General features: G+C 34.0%; 1 protein-coding gene across 2 annotated transcripts; it reads right to left on the bottom strand.

Annotated features, from left to right (window-relative positions):
• Positions 1 to 6,757: 6,757 nt before the first annotated feature.
• Positions 6,758 to 14,391, bottom strand: LOC129005163 (uncharacterized). 2 transcript variants are annotated; one of them, XM_054433978.1, is made up of 2 exons: positions 14,154 to 14,391; positions 6,758 to 9,227 (listed from the first exon to the last, which is right to left on the bottom strand). In XM_054433978.1, the coding sequence occupies exon 2, from the start codon at positions 9,201 to 9,203 to the stop codon at positions 6,891 to 6,893; it is 2,313 nt and encodes a 770-aa protein (XP_054289953.1). In that variant the 5' UTR covers positions 9,204 to 9,227; positions 14,154 to 14,391; the 3' UTR covers positions 6,758 to 6,890. The 2 variants fall into 2 exon arrangements, with proteins under 2 accessions (XP_054289953.1, XP_054289954.1); XM_054433979.1 differs by having other exon boundaries at positions 14,211 to 14,391.
• Between the last annotated feature and the right edge of the window lie 1,826 nt (positions 14,392 to 16,217).

Below are 16,217 nucleotides of genomic sequence, written 5' to 3'. Positions count from 1 at the left end.
TCATCTGAGTAATAAAGTAAAGAAGTTTCAAGGGAAAACAGCACTCAGATTTGAAGGACCCTATAAAGTTTTAATTTTTATTTCAGATGTAAGTTGTATTGTTCAAAAATTGAATGACCCTAATATTGTGAAAAGAGTACATGTATCACAATTAAAAGCTGAACAAGGGTAAAATGATAACAGGTAACAGGTAAAAAAAAGGGTAAACAAAGGTCTGTTATTTTATGTAAAAGAAAATATTTTTTTTTAATTTCAGGTTGTTTTATAAGTTAAGATTTTATTTTATTTTATTTCAGTTTGAAATAAGTAGGCAGATGGAAAATATACATTGTTTTTAGAATTTATAAAATCATTGAAATGTTTATTAAAAAATGGAGAAAAGTTAAACAGTCAAACAATGTCTTGTAGGCTAAAACCGGTTTTGTACCTTCTATGTAGAATTCCACCAAACTCAAGATGCAAAGGACGACGACCTTGAACCTGAACAAACCACTTTCACTGGACAACACATGACTTGCACTCCAACACTGGAGTAATTATATTTTATTTTTAATTTTGTAATTTTGACGCACACTTTGACACACACACAAAACTACACTTGACTGGACAAAACATTTCACTTGTCAAGGTGTGAAATCACTGATTACATGACTTGCATTTTGGGTTGAGAATGGAATATGGAATTTTATTGTTTGCAAAAATAGTTTTTCACAATGGATTTTGAATTTGTCTGAAAGTAAAATAATGAGTAAATCAATGTCGCAAATGATTAATAGGCTGGTTACTAATTTGTTAATTGATATTTTAAGTGTTTAACGATTTTGTATACTTGTTTTATGTAATGTACGAGATTGGTGGAAAGACAGTTCAACGCAGGCCCTGCTTGCAATACACAAACCAGGGACACACTGACTGACATGAAACGTTTGGGACGAGGGCTCCTGTCTTACACGGAATGTACCGGAGAGGTCTGCCTGTCGTCTGCACCATTGTGTCACACTCCTAGCTGTCGCACCGCGCGTTACCACCAGACACTATCGCATTGCTTTTTATCTCTTATTGTAACCTTTGTTGTTGATTCTAAATGATTTCATTTGTAGATCAAATAATTTGTTTATTTATGTATCAAAAACGTTAAATAAAGTATTCTTGTAGCATTTTATATTTGGTATTTTTTGTCACTCTAAAAAAAAACAAATTCAAGTTAGTATTTTCCTTTTTTTTAGCTCTCCTCAGTCATGAAAGATTCAAACATGTTAGTTCAATTTTGTCAGTTAAAACAGAAATTTAAATATTTGCAAGATCCTGTAAGAAAAAGAGAAGACAATTTGATTGGCCAGGGTAACTCAGTGATTGTTTGAAGCACATGGTCTTCAGCCAATCACAGGGTTACCTTGGTCAGACAAAACTTAATCACCCTTCTTGTCCGGCCTCAGTTGTGCAAAACCAGTTGATAAGTAAAGTTTAGTTTGTTTGTTCTTTTGGTCAGTTACCCCACGTTTTGGGTAAGTCTCTTAAAAATTTTAAATTTAGTTAGTTTTATTTTAGATATGTTAACAGATGTCCTCTCTTTTTCAGATTTTGATTAAATCTCAAATCACAAAGTTTCTAATTAATTTTATTTCTTTTAGGGCTCATGATTAAGAAGCAACTAAAAAAGTTAAATAAAGTCAAGATTTGTTTAAGTAAAGTATATCAAGAAGGAATTTTTAAAAGATTAACACTTAGTATAATTTTGATGAGCAGAGCTTATTTTCAAGAATTTAAGTTGAATGTTATTATGAAAAAAAATGAAGAGTTTAAAATAAAAGTTTTGTTCAATCATTTTCAAGAGGATATTATCTTTACCTGCTTTTGGCATCTAAACAAATTTTACAAGTCAAGACATTAAAATATATTAATACATAAACTAGATCATGTGGGCCTAGTACGCTACATTCTTAAATTCTTCTTGTATTCTTAGGCTGTAAACTAAACTATAGATAAAAATAGTCTATGTTGATTCATAGACAGAATCTAATTAAAAAAAAAACAATAATCCAGCCCAGCTTAGCTATCCGACAATCTCCAGGGATGAATCCTGATGGGGGGGGAGGGGGGGGGGGTTAGTGAATCCGATATGAACTACAGTGATGACGAAGATAGTGAATTAAGTTACAATGACTATTACAACATTGGAAACTATAACTCGGAAGACTGTGAGATTGAACAAGAGGATAGGTGCAAAAAAGATCCAGAGTTCTTTTATTACCGGTGACTTAGAGTGGAAGAGGTTGAGCGATTGCTCAATGAATCAGTAGAAACTCTAAGCACTAGTCTCCAGATAACACCCTCGCTAGCCAAAATGCTGTTGCACACCCACAAGTGGGCTATTCCTACAATCATCAGTGAGTAACAATCAGATGCTTCTCGTCTCTTCGTTACGTCCAAGATTAAGCCTCTGACCCAGCCTGAACCTGTGTCCAATTGTATTCCATGTCCCGTCTGCACAGCTCCCAACAACTATTGATTGGCACTTATCTGATGAATGTTTCTACATTGCTGGCCTGTGTAGATACAACCTGCAGTACACCTATCCCTACGCCTGCTACATGGAACCCTGTTTGAATATCAACAAGCTCAGCTTGAGGCAGAAATTGAAAGTCTCTCTTGGAAAACAGAACAAGCTGAATCTACAGATAGAGGAGACTTAGAGAATCAGTCTCCTCATATATAAATGCCTTTGTTGCACTACATGAGAGCCTTGCATGTTTTAATGGTCCTTTTACAAAATAAGAATGATCAGTGTTTTAATAAACCTCTGTATGACTGGTACTCGGCTAATGGCCTGGCCTTAAATGTAAAAAAAACAATCAACTTTTCTGCTAACTACAGGGAAGGAGGGAAGATTCAAACCACATTACCCTTTTCAATCATTATACTTCCAGAACAAAATTGAAACATTCTTGGATAAATTTTTATAAGAAACTTAACTGGACATGTCAAATTGAAGTTAATAATCAAAATAGAAAGTTTTTATTAGAATAATTTCATAAGTAATACATCTGGAAACAATAAAACACAATTAACAATATAAAATGTGTATTGTGTATCTCTCATCATTAATGACATAATTGTGGTATCTTCATCATGGGTAACGCTCCTCATTCAAAAAAGATTTTTAAATTACAAAAACAGTAATGAGTTAATGGCATAGTTGCTTGTAGAACCTCCAGTATTAACAATTAACAATACAATGCGTAATACTCCTCATTCAAAAAAGATGTTTAAATTACAAAAAAGTAATGAGTTAATGGCATAGTTGCTTGTAGAACCTCCAATAATTAACAATACAATGGGTAATGCTCCTCATTCAAAAAAGATTTTTAAATTACAAAAAAGTAATGAATTAATGGCTTAGTTGCTTGTAAAACCTCCGCTATTAACAATTAACAATACAATGGGTAATGCTCCTCATTCAAAAAAGATTTTTAAATTACAAAAAAGTAATGAGTTAATGGCATAGTTGCTTGTAGAACCTCCAACAATTAACAATACAATGGGTAATGCTCCTCATTCAAAAAAGATTTTTAAAATACCAAAAAGTAATGAGTTAATGGCTTAGTTGCTTGTAGAACCTCCAGTATTAAAAATTAACAATACAATGGGTAATGCTCCTCATTCAAAAAATATTTTTAAATTACAAAAAAAAATTTAGAGTTTTTAAAATTCAAAAGAAAACTATAAGAATCATGACCTTTTTACCATGGAAATCTTCATGCAAGACAGATTTTAGAAAATTGAATATTATGACCATTCCAAATTAATAAATAATTTACAAAACATTGTTAGCGGTGCAGTCAAATTTTGATGACTATATTAGTGAAAACTTTGACCACATTTATAACACCAGATTTAAGAATAATTTGCAATACCCGAGAAATGTATTGTATTTTAAATGTATTTTATGTATTTTAAATTACCAAAAAGTAATGAGTTAATGGCATAGTTGCTTGTAAAACCTCCAGTATTAAACATTTAACTTCCAGTATTAAAAATTCTACTGAATTGGAGCTCAAAAATATTGAACAATTCTTAACAAACAACAATTTAACACTTAATACAAACAAGACAAATTTTGCTCTCTTTCATAGAAATAAGATAAAAAAAGATCAAACCCCTCAAATTAATCTAAATAATAAGCCGATCAATCAAGTGAAATCAACTAAATTTTTAGGCTTGATAATTGATGAACATCTAAATTGGAATGAACATATTACATATTTGGTTGGTAAAATTAATTCAGGCTTGTTTGTTTTGAGATCAATGGCTTATCTCTGTGATAAAGCTGTGTTAAAATTGATATACCACTCGCTTATAGAATGTCATATTGGCTACGGAATCGAAATTTATGGTGGGACAGCACAAAAAAATTTGAAAAAGGTTTTAAAACTGCAAAAACAGGCCATTAGTTATTGAAAAATTTAAGAATAAGATCTTTAAAGAAATGAAAATTTGTACAGTGTACGGTTTGTATATTTTTAAAACTATTCGGCATGTTTATAAAGATAAAAACACTGAAGTATCCCATAAATACAATACAAGGTGGAAAAATCTTACAGTAAAAAGTCATCATCGTCTGAAACTTTCAAAAATGAAGCCTTCGTATATTGGCAATTTATTCATAAGAAGTTTGCCTGCCTTATTAAAAAAAAGATCAAAACAAACCCAATTTTTTGAAAAAGCTAAAATCATTCTTAATTAATCTGGCTCCCTATAGTATAGATGAGTTTATAAATCAAAAATGAATTAGCTGTCCATTCTAAAATAATTGTCAAATTTATGGTTAAGCCATTTAGATTAAGTTTTATACTAATGTTGTATGCTTTGACACTATTCATGTATATCAAATGTATAAAGTGAATAAAGATAATTTGATTTGAACAATACAGTTCTCATGGTCTGGCCAGGATTCTTTCTTAGCGAAACCATCGAGTATACACACTTCCAACCTAATGAGTTTCTCATCCTGGTCAGACTATGAGAACGGGCTTTTACAGGGGGTTGTATTAAGTAAATATGAGTATTTGTTATTTTATAGTCTGAAAACCTCAAAGCTCCATCGGTTTAGAGGATGTATTAAAAATAGCTTTAAAAAACAAACAAAAGTAGTAGGCTATATTGTGTCTTTTATCCCCCGATGAAGGGTTATGGAGGTATAGGTAAGAAAAAAAATAGTATTCCATAAAATTTAAAGTGACAACTGTTGATGAAAATCCACTTTCGATTTGATTGGGTCTAAGAGGGTGAAGCTATCCAGCATGATGAGTTTAAAACCATTGGGTATACACTTAACTTGATAGCACTCAAGTTTTGTGTGTTAAGTGTTTATAACTTATGTTTACATGTTATTGGGTAATGTAATGTTTAATGCTAAATTTTGACAGCTTTGATTTTAAATCAGCCAATACACCAATTATTATGAAATTGTTCAATGAACCTAAAGAAATTATTTTAGAATCCATATTTAAAAACTGCATTGCTTTTGTTGTTCTAATAAATTGTTCTTAGTAGACTCAGTGGCGTAACTAGTCTGACTGCGCCCCAATGCAAGTATTCTCCGTGGCTCCTATTCATAGACTCATTCTCCCCAATAAGCTCCAACAAAACTAACATTTTGACATTTCTCCATACTTCCACACTTCCTAAATAATATTTCACTAGACTACACACGACATTGTACAAGCACTATCCAATTAGAGAAAGATTATTCAAAGAAACATCATTTATTAAGTAGGCTTATTTTTAAAGTTAATTACTTAAAAAAATATTATTCAAAAATCATTTGAAAGTAAAATTAAGTTAGGCTACTAAACATTTCCAAACACCATCAACATAACTAGTAAGGATTGCATTACATACTTACAATTAATTAATGTACTTTTTAGGACAATAAAATATAGACTAGAGGCCTACTTCTTACTTTACTTAACATGTTATATTCATGCATGTCCTATACAGCATTACCGATATAGCAAGCTACAATATAATGTTAATTTTCCGTACCAGCTAAAGTGTCAGCAAAATCCCATTTTTTTTTACATGTCTATCTTTGGTAGTTTTTTCACTTGTTCATCTTCTTGTTTTTTTTCTTTTTTTTCGGAACTCAACGCCACTAGGTCTTTTGTATGGTCGCCATTTCATAAAAAAGTATTTTCGTCCATTTCGTTCAGTATATCATAACAAAATCCACTAAAACGCACCAATAAACGGTCCACTAATTTCTATTGTATAACAAATACATTGTCTAAAGTTGTTTTGTATTGCTATAATACAAATAACACTACTGGACCGCACGATCGTACAACAAAGACTGACAGGGACATGTAGTTGTGGTTTCTAAAATAATACTGAAAGATTTGATCCCTCTATCTTTGTAGCTAACAAGGATAAATAAACAAGAGCAGTCTATTCTTGTTATAAGCGCAGCTGTGCAACATTGCACCGAGGAGATAACAATAATAGTAAACAAAAGAGTCGCAAACATTCTGTTGTGACTGTAACGGAGTAAAGTACCATGAATATTTTTTTACATTTAATTTTAGTAAGCTACAGGGAGTTTGGGTTCAACATATTTTTTTGCTAAAAATTTTCCAGAGTATCAGTTTTAGCCCCCCCTCCCCCTAAGACCTGCATCTCATTGCATTGGTATTAGTTACGCCACTGAGTAGACTGTGTTTGAATGTTGACATGGTTAAAATGTACAGACTACAATGGCTAAAGAATGTAAAATTTTTAGTAGGGTAAGTTAAATCACAATAATTATGAATGTTGTCCTTGTTACAATTATTAAAAGAGAGACTTAAAATTCACCTGAATAATGATGGTAGTTAACTGGTTTTGAATACTGTTCACTCAATTTCAAGTTTTGATTTAAGGCTCTGCATCCGTGAAACAAGATCAGCAACAAGAGAATCAACATACAAGAGCTTGTTGTCCAATGTTTTATTCTGTTCCGCAGAAGATAAGAAAGTGTTGATCAAAGCTAAACTGTCGTTAATGGTACCACAATTTGTCTTTATTCTGGAAATGGTGAAGTCAACCTGATCATCAGACTCATTCCGACTTTCCTCCTCAGTAGTGACCTCTACAATCAAATAGTCAGAAATATTTTCGTCCACTTCATGGAATTTAGTGACAGCAACATATGGTGAAAGTTCTTGACAAAGATACATATGCAACTTGTGGACATGTACACACAATGGGTGTTCGTCTGGACAGCTGCATTGATACATGTGACGACACAATTGATGACACTCAAGGAATTGACATCTAAAAGTGCAAGAGTCTTCAGAACATACCAAGCTATATTGAACAATTGCATAATGCTCAGTCCCCAAAAACATTTCCCAAATATTTCCCAATACTTTAGAAATAGCAGCATTACTTATGAGTACTCCTTGTTCATGTCGTTCAACTAAACCTTGGTGCACCGGGGATAAAAACTCTTCTGTTGAATCTGTTAATTGGAAAGGATCTTCTAATTCCATTAGTTTGAGGGAATTGATTAAGTGAATTAGATTTGTATTGCCACTTTTCTTGAGATTAACCTTTAACCTGTTGTGAAAGGCTTGCAAGAGTCCGATGGTATTCACATCCCCATGAGGGAACCCCCGGTGGCACATTGCCCATTTCTCTGGCCTAGTGAGGAAGTTTTTTTTAAAATATTCCAAATACTGAACTACTTTTCTGTTTTGTTCATATTTTGCTACAAACTCGTTGCAGAGACGAGTAAACAAAGTCACTTCGTGTGCTGTTATCATCATTTCGATCTCATTTAACATTTCCTGAAAAATATTCCCGTTGACATAAGACTTAAGTTTGTTTTTCATGTTATTAAATATATGCCACAAACATATGATGTGGTGGAACTCTCTTGAAAATCCAACATTCATCGAACTGATAATAAAGTTATTATCACTAGTTAAGACACAGTTTATGTCAAACTCATTGCCAATTCGAGCCTTAATGCTGCTAAAGAAGAACATTAACGATGCAGTATTTAATCTGCTAGTTATACAGTGACAGACTGGCTTCCCAGCACGGTTTTCATCTACAACCATACATGTTATTAAATGAAATTTATAACGGTTAGTACCAGAAGCTATGTCAACAATCATTATTTGTTTGCCATATTTTTTCAAAAGTTCCAATTGACTTTTTGTCTGCATTGCAAACATAAATAGATTGTTTGACTCAGGTAAATCATTCATGCTTATTGGGCCATGTACAACCTTTCCCTCAGTAGGTTTAAAAATCAAAAGAGAGTCATCTCTAGCCATATTTTGGGCTAGTAAATAAACTGCCTCAGCATCTTTCTCGTCCATTCTAATGGTCTTTTGTTTATTTGCAGTTGCTTTCATTTTTCTTCTGAAGAGAATATTCAATTTTTGATTCTTAACATTAATCCTGGTTTGCAGATCTGGTGACATTATGATTTTTTTCATTATGCTGTTGGGAGATACTTGATCCATACATTCCTCATTGATTAGGGTAGAAGTGTTTTTACGCAAAGGGCGGTGGACTACATCTTGGGGGTTGCACTGGTGACAGTGAGTAGGCAAATATTGCAAACATATTTTTTCATTTTCATCTTTCCAAACCTTCATTTTGGCAAAGCAAAAATCTCCAACTTTAACTCTCCCTCTATGGACTTTCCTGTTTGTCTTTCTCTTAGAATGTAACTTAGCACTTCCATCTCGTTGGCAATAAAAGTGTTCATATTTCTTACCCTTATTACTCGATCTCTTTGTGAAACATGAATAAGTCTTTTCTTCTTCTAATCTCTTCCACTGTAAGAACTCGTCATAAGTTTCAAATTTCTTTTCGACAAAATCTTTTATCTCAAAATCTTGATGACACGCACGCAAATGTCTAACCAAACCTGATTTGTGGACAAATTTCTTGTCACAGCTTTTTACTAAACAGGGTGTGCTACATTTGGGAACTGTGCCTGAGCATTTTGTAACATGTTTTTTAATGTAGTCGTCACTATAAAAATTGTTACATGTAGGACAAGTACTTCCACTTGATCTAGCACTGTTAGAAGGGCAACATTTCTCATGTCTTATGCAGTTTCTTTTCGCCGTAAACAAATTTCCACAAAACTGGCAAGTGTATCTATTGATACAAGGTTTATCGATAGTCCCACAATTCGACAACATCTTTCAGTACGACAGCTCGATCATCTGAAAAATAGTTTAATAATATTAACCAGATGTAATTGCAATATAGTAAACTTTCATAAGTCTAGGCAATCAAAAAAGAACTTTCCCTTCAAAATCTTTCTACAACAGGACAAAGCAAAATTTCACAGTCTAATAATAACAGTTTTGAAATTTTGCCTTATAAATTAGGCCTAGGGCCTAGGGGTTCAATTTAGACCAGACTACATCCTAACTCAAACTATTTACCACATAATCTACAAACCTTCCAATTGAAACAACATAACAAATGCAAAGGGTGGCAAAGTGGCTGTCAACAGACGAAGGGTTGAACATCGGCTGCTAAGTACATAAATAGATAGCCTAGTGTCAAGTGTCTATTGTCATAACTTTTACCAAGGGTGTAGTCAGAATTTTAGTTTGGCAGTGCTGACATTCACAGGTCAGTAGGAGGGGGGGGGGGGTTTATAACCCACAGGAGATCCGGAGGTTTCGTTAATTCTAGAGCAAAATAATTTTTTTCCTGGGTTTAAGGCGATTTGAGCATTTAAAATCTCTTATTTCAATTCATAACAGACCATAGGAACGTAACACCGAAGGGAGACAACCAGGGTAAAGGTAAGGTACTTTGTGCCTTACCTTTACTGTTTGACTATTAGGCTTAGGCCTAGTATTACTAACACAGTCAAATTCATCAAGATGAAAAATTAAGAAATAATAACTAAAAATGTGATTTTTATTAGTTTAAAAATTAAACATTGATTGTTCTAAATTGATGGCATGGCATCAAAAGCGACAAGAAAACAATCTTCTTGGGCACGATTGCCATTACATCCAACAGAGAATGACAATGCCATACCGTTAGTGAAGAGTCGAAGAGTGCAATAACACACGTACGACATCAACACAGGTTTAAATAAATAATTAAATCTTTACTGTCACATAACGTTTACATAACTATAACAATGCTATAAAACAGGTGACATTGTCAAAATACAAATAACTTATAAGACTAAGGAGTTATAAAAGACTAAAATAAACCAAAACTATAAAAATAAAAGTGTTATAAACATAATGTATCAGTTAAAAAATTTAGTTAAGCCTAAATAAATTTATTTTTACACAACTTTATCAGATAAGAACTCATCTATAGGCCCCTACTGTAATAGGTTTTTCTTAAAAGAAAATTAGCAAGGCTGCTTTTGAAATGCTTGGACTGTATTTTGTTCTTTAATTCTTGAGATGGTTTATTAAATAGTTTTTTGCCCAAATGTATGTCGGGGTTTTTTCTACTAATGAAAGACGATGCCGCCGATATTGAAAGTTAGTTTTAAACTTAGTATCATACCTATGCTCAACGTTTTCCCTACCTACATAATTTTTCAAAATTTCCTTCTACCATCAAAAGTGTTTTAAAAATTGTTTTAAACTCGGAACAGTCATTACTCCTAATTCTTTAAAAACTGGCTTACATGATGTTCTCCATGGTACAAATGTCATTATTCTTAAGCATTTTTTCTGAATCTTAAAAATTAAATCAATGTTTGATACAAAACCCCAGAATTCAATAGAAGTAGGCATATGCATAAGTTGACTTATGCATATGCCTACTAGGGTGCTAGGGTTAATGTTCATTAACCCTAGCGCCGGCAAACGCCGGATATATGGCGCGAACGGCCGCAGCCGAAATGGCAACGCCGGATATACGGCGCCAATGCAGGTGTTATAGTATATTATATATTATATTTTTTTTTTTTTAGTTTTGTTCATTTTTTTAGGGCTTCTGTTTTAATAATAAGTTAACCCTAGAGCTGGCACTAGTGTAACGCTGTACTGGCATGGGGATATTAATTGATTTAAGTAATATATCATTTTTAAACCATCATAAAAATTAGAAATAGCAACATAACTATGGATTATTAACTTATATATCATTTTGTTCGGAATAAGACAAAGAACAATAATAGGCCTTATTATACTACTTAGTATTAAACTAAAAAAATTGTAGTTTTTCCAAATTGTTGGCATTATTACTTTTTTTATAAAATGTTTTTATATTCCGTCGTGTAGCTGTGCAGGTAAGACTCATCATCATAAGGTAAATTGTAAAGTTGTAGTAAATTTTGTGCCGATTCCAAAAATATATGGTTTATATAGCTTATTTTGTGTATTTTGTTTGATAGCCCTATTATTATGTTGATCGTACCCCCGCGCTAGTACCAAAATATTCATCCAACCCAGGTCATGTACAAAAACGTACACCTTATATAATATATATAATAATATAGCCTATAATAATCTAATATATAAAATTCTCGTGTCACAGTGTTTGTCTGCAAACTCCTCCGGAACGACTTCACCGATCGTTATGAAATTTGGTGTGTAAATTCTGTAGGTATGCGAATCGGACGTAAACTATTTCCCGTTTCGAAATTCTTAAAAGGGCTCCGCCCCAGTGGCTCTGGAGTTTCCCATGTTAACCTTATGATAAATGGAATTAATGAATCTTAACAGCTGTTTCAATTAAACAAGTTGGTTCTGTTCTATGATGTTCAATAGCATTAAAGTTACAAGGATTACCAACAGGGTGCAGCACTATTATTTCTTTTACATTTATGACAACAGCTAATTTGCGACCAAAAGGTGAGTGAGCGTAGCGAACGAACTTCAACCTGGAGGCGAGTTAGCATAGCGAACGAGCTAACCTGAAGGCAAGTGAGCGCAGCGAACGAGCTCCAACCTAAAGGTGAGTGAGCGTAGCGAACGAGCTCCAACCCAAAGGTGAGTGAGCGTAGCGAACGAACTTCAACCTGGAGGCGAGTTAGCGTAGCGAACGAGCTAACCTGAAGGCAAGTGAGCGCAGCGAACGAGCTCCAACCTAAAGGTGAGTGAGCGTAGCGAACGAGCTCCAACCCAAAGGTGAGTGAGCGTAGCGAACGAACTTCATAATAATATAATAATAATATTAATAAAAATAATAATATATAATAATAGGCCTATATATAGTATATAGGCTACATATATATAATATGTATAATGGCCTTAGTGCCGAAATACGTATTAGTTTAATAAAAATGAATTTCAGGGTAGGCCTAATCTGGTTTGTATTATTTAACCCTCCAAGTGTCTCTAGTTTTGGTCTTAATGTTAGCCCATTTATTGCGCAATCGCAGGGTTTTATTAAAATGTGGTTATATATCATTTTGTTTGGAAAAATATGGGCTTCAACGTAACATATAAAACATTACAAAAAAAATGTTCAACAATTTTTGTGGGGTTAACATTTCTCAAAAATAAATGAAAAAAATTTATGTTTGCGCTCAATAAATTGTTATAATTTATAGGACTACAAATATTTTAAAATAGCCACTTTGTTCAGAATTTTATGAGGATTCCAAAAATATAATAATATATAAGGAAGTTGATTTTCAAATAAATAATTTATGGGCAAAAAAACAGATTTCGGTACATAGCGTTTAGCTAAGAATGCATAGCCTAAACTTAACCATAGCTAGGAATCTGGCTGATAATTTACATCAATATCACTACGGTACCTACTTCTTCAGGATCATCAACCAGCCCTTCAAAATCAATTAAATCTTCTTATAATGCACCACGTATATCACTACTTTTGATTTTTAACACTAAAACAACGATAAACGTAATAAAACACATCAGTCATCGGAACGAGGTTAACCAAGCTGTTTACAAATACGCATGTCAGCTGTCTGCTACAATTATGATCGGCTCGAGAAAAAAAAAGCGCTTAGAGACAGACCTCGGGAGAAAGCTTAGAATCTGCCAAAAAAACGATACCTAACTCGATCAAGTTCAATCCGATTTAGTCAGTCATAGAGCCTTCGCCGTAAACAGTGTTTGTGAGTCGCAAAAGCGACACAAAACACTACACAAAGTGTGTTATGAGTCGCTTTTACGACACATAACACTCGAAGGGTTAAAGAGTCCCAATTAAAGGGTAAATTAACTGTCTAGGTGCCAATTATGACTTGTGCCCCCATTAACTTAGTGGACAAAGGGTTCTTTTACGGCAATAAGTTTAAGTTAGTGCTATAGTTAGGCTAGTTACAAAATAGCTTATTCCCTATCCCTTTAAGACCCAGCACACTCATTTGTGTAGGTAAATTTTTAAGTCCTGACAACTTAACCAACACTAAGTTATTGTGTAGTTTAGGTTAGATGTTTATTTGTTTTTTTGAAGTTTCTGGATCTTTCTGTTGCTCAGACCTGTACGCATCGATTGTGTAGGTTATGGAGATCAGCTGGGAATTTTTGTTTTGCAGTCTGCCTTCATGTCTTATGGTAACACTGATTGTTTTGTTGCAATGTCATGGTAAGATAGGAGAAAGAGGCAACTGTTAAGGATAATGCCTGTTTTATTTATGTTTTTAAACGTATATTTGGTAATGCTAATTATTGCTGCACCTGAAATGGTTAATATGGTATCATGAAGGTTTCGTCTAACAAACCTAATCAATAATTTTAGTATTTGAAATCTAGGTTAAAAACCAACATTTATTCAAAATTTGCTCAGGACTTAAAGCGGTCAAGATGACTAAGATTCCCGGGTCTGAAAGGGTTAAAGGGGTAATTCGCTAAAAGGCTATGATTTATATAATTTATTTTAAAACAAATAAAATCATTATGTTTAGGCCTAAACTTATTTTGTACAATCGGTTCTCAATTTAGGCCTAAAAGGCCTAAGTTATAGGTGGTGACCCACTGGTTTTATAGGCCTAGGCTATAAAATTGTGGGATTTGGATTAACTTAATATTGTCATAATTTATTTAACAATAGGCCTAGTAAATCCACCCTCAACCAAACCTTAACTTACAACAGCTCGGCCCTAGGCCTAACTCTTTCCTATTTAGGCCTAACTTAAATATAAGGCCTATCCTAGGTCATATAATTTAAAGGTAAGTTATACCTACCTAATTAAACCATGGCTGTTAAAAGCTGAGCTGAGCTGATATAATTTCAAAACTTACATCAAAATAACCAATGGTAGGCTAGGAGAAAATAATTTTAATCCTGCACGTATTCACGGTAGAAACTAGTAAGTAGCAAACTGTCCATCCATGGCAAGAAGATTTTAAAAAGGTTAGATAAGTTAAGTTTTGTCTAGTAAGTTAAGAGAAAGTTAAGAGATAACTTAGGGGTTACTTTTACTTTACGTTTTTCTAATTCTCTTATTCTATTCACTAAACTTTTCTAGGTTAGTTTTCGGTTTTCTGTTTTCACTTTCCTGTTTCCTTTTTCCTTCCTTACTTCCAGTTTCGAGTTTCCCCACCCCACTCCACAGTTTTATAGCAAAATACCCCCGCCGCAGCAAACCTGCCGACTAAGCGAATTTCCATTTGTCTGAATTGATTTTCAGTTAAATATATTTTAATAACATTAGGTTTAACGAGTACCTAGGTTTGCTGCTACAAGGAAACTAATAAAGTGTGTTTTTGAGTAAAATATTGATAGCTTAGTACAAAATAAATAAATTTGCCAAGTTTGATCAAAATATATCCATAAATATATCCATAAATAAATAAATAAATAAGAAATAAACCATCACCTACCATAGCATCCATCAATCCTCCTTCAAACCTAACCTAACCCTACCAACCTCTGAAACAACGAATTAATAACCATGACAAGATCATCTCAAACCAACAATCAGGGCCCTACCCAGTACCCACCCCTGTGCTATATGTAAAATAGAAGTACTAGAAAACGACAAAGCAATCGAATGTGATTGCCTAACATGGTACCATAAAGTGTGTAAATGTCACCGACAAACAATATAGGGCGCTTTCCCTAAACAATCATCTCTTTGATTGGATGTGTAAGACCTGTTCAAGTAGGACTAGACCCACTAAAAAAGATACACCTGACAATAACGCAAGCCTAGACCCAGCACTGACACAGCTGGAAGTCTCTCAAAGCCAAACATATACAAAAACTGACCAAACAAACAAGATTGTGGAACTTCTGTTAGAAGACATAGACACCCTAAAAACCCAATTAGACACAAAAAATGAGGAAAACCTAAAACTATCTGACATAATAGCCCGCAAAATGGAAGTCATATCCAGACTCGAGGAAACCATCCACGACCTAGTCAAAGATACCTCTAAACTTCCCTCAAGCCCTGAAAATAACCAAGTATCTACAAACCCGATTACTGACAAACCCTCCGAGAGCGCCCGACACACAAACCCAAATCAGGAAACCCGCCAACAAAACCAGATTCATAAACCAAACAAACTCAACCCAACCACAAACAAGCCTAACTATAGGCCTAAAATAAATGCGCCCAACCCAGATGCTAGAAACCTAAACCAACCCAAAAAAAGTACACTACTGATCGGAGACTCAACACTAAGAGCTGCAGCAAGCATTATAAAAGAGAACCACAAGATTGATATCTTAACCAAAGTCCGATCTGGAGCCATCATAAGAGACCTGAGTCAGTACCTAAGCGAAGAAGATAAACTACCTGACCAAATAGTTATAAATATTGGATCTAATAATATGGCACACTCAAAAACGCCCAACCATGTTATGAGGCCGTTATGGCTGACAATAGAGGCCGCCAAAAAGAAATCACCACACACTAAATGGTTTGTAAACGGCATAATGTATCGAAGGGACATAAGAGATAAACATATTGAAGAAACAAATGCAGCACTAAACTACATGTGTAATGAGCTCAAATTGAATTTCATTGACACCAGCCCAGCATGCCAAGAAGACTGCTACGGACCCGACAACATTCACCCCAACCGTAAAGGCGCCACTATTCTTTCTAACATTATCATCGAAAAAGCCAAACTTCTCGTTACCAACCCACCTCAGTCTAGCATAGAAGCCGATCTCACCACCCATCCTAGCCATAAACAAACCAGTGAACACCCATGCCCTCAACACCAGAACAACATCCCTCAGCCAACTGAAGAAACCCAGGAAGCCTCCACCGGCCAACAAATACCCAACAATTCCCA

This window comes from Macrosteles quadrilineatus, unplaced genomic scaffold (assembly GCF_028750875.1).
Source record: "Macrosteles quadrilineatus isolate MER2022 unplaced genomic scaffold, UCM_ALF_1.0 Scaffold_17__1_contigs__length_3442018, whole genome shotgun sequence".
Lineage (NCBI taxonomy): Eukaryota > Metazoa > Arthropoda > Insecta > Hemiptera > Cicadellidae > Macrosteles > Macrosteles quadrilineatus.
The sequence above is the reverse complement of the archived record's forward strand: the minus strand, read 5'-3'. Positions and strand labels throughout refer to the sequence as shown.

Bases quoted from the DNA above. Each gene is read 5' to 3' on its own strand.
- LOC129005163 (XM_054433978.1), bottom strand. From the start codon at position 9,203: ATGTTGTCGAATTGTGGGACTATCGATAAACCTTGTATCAATAGATAC.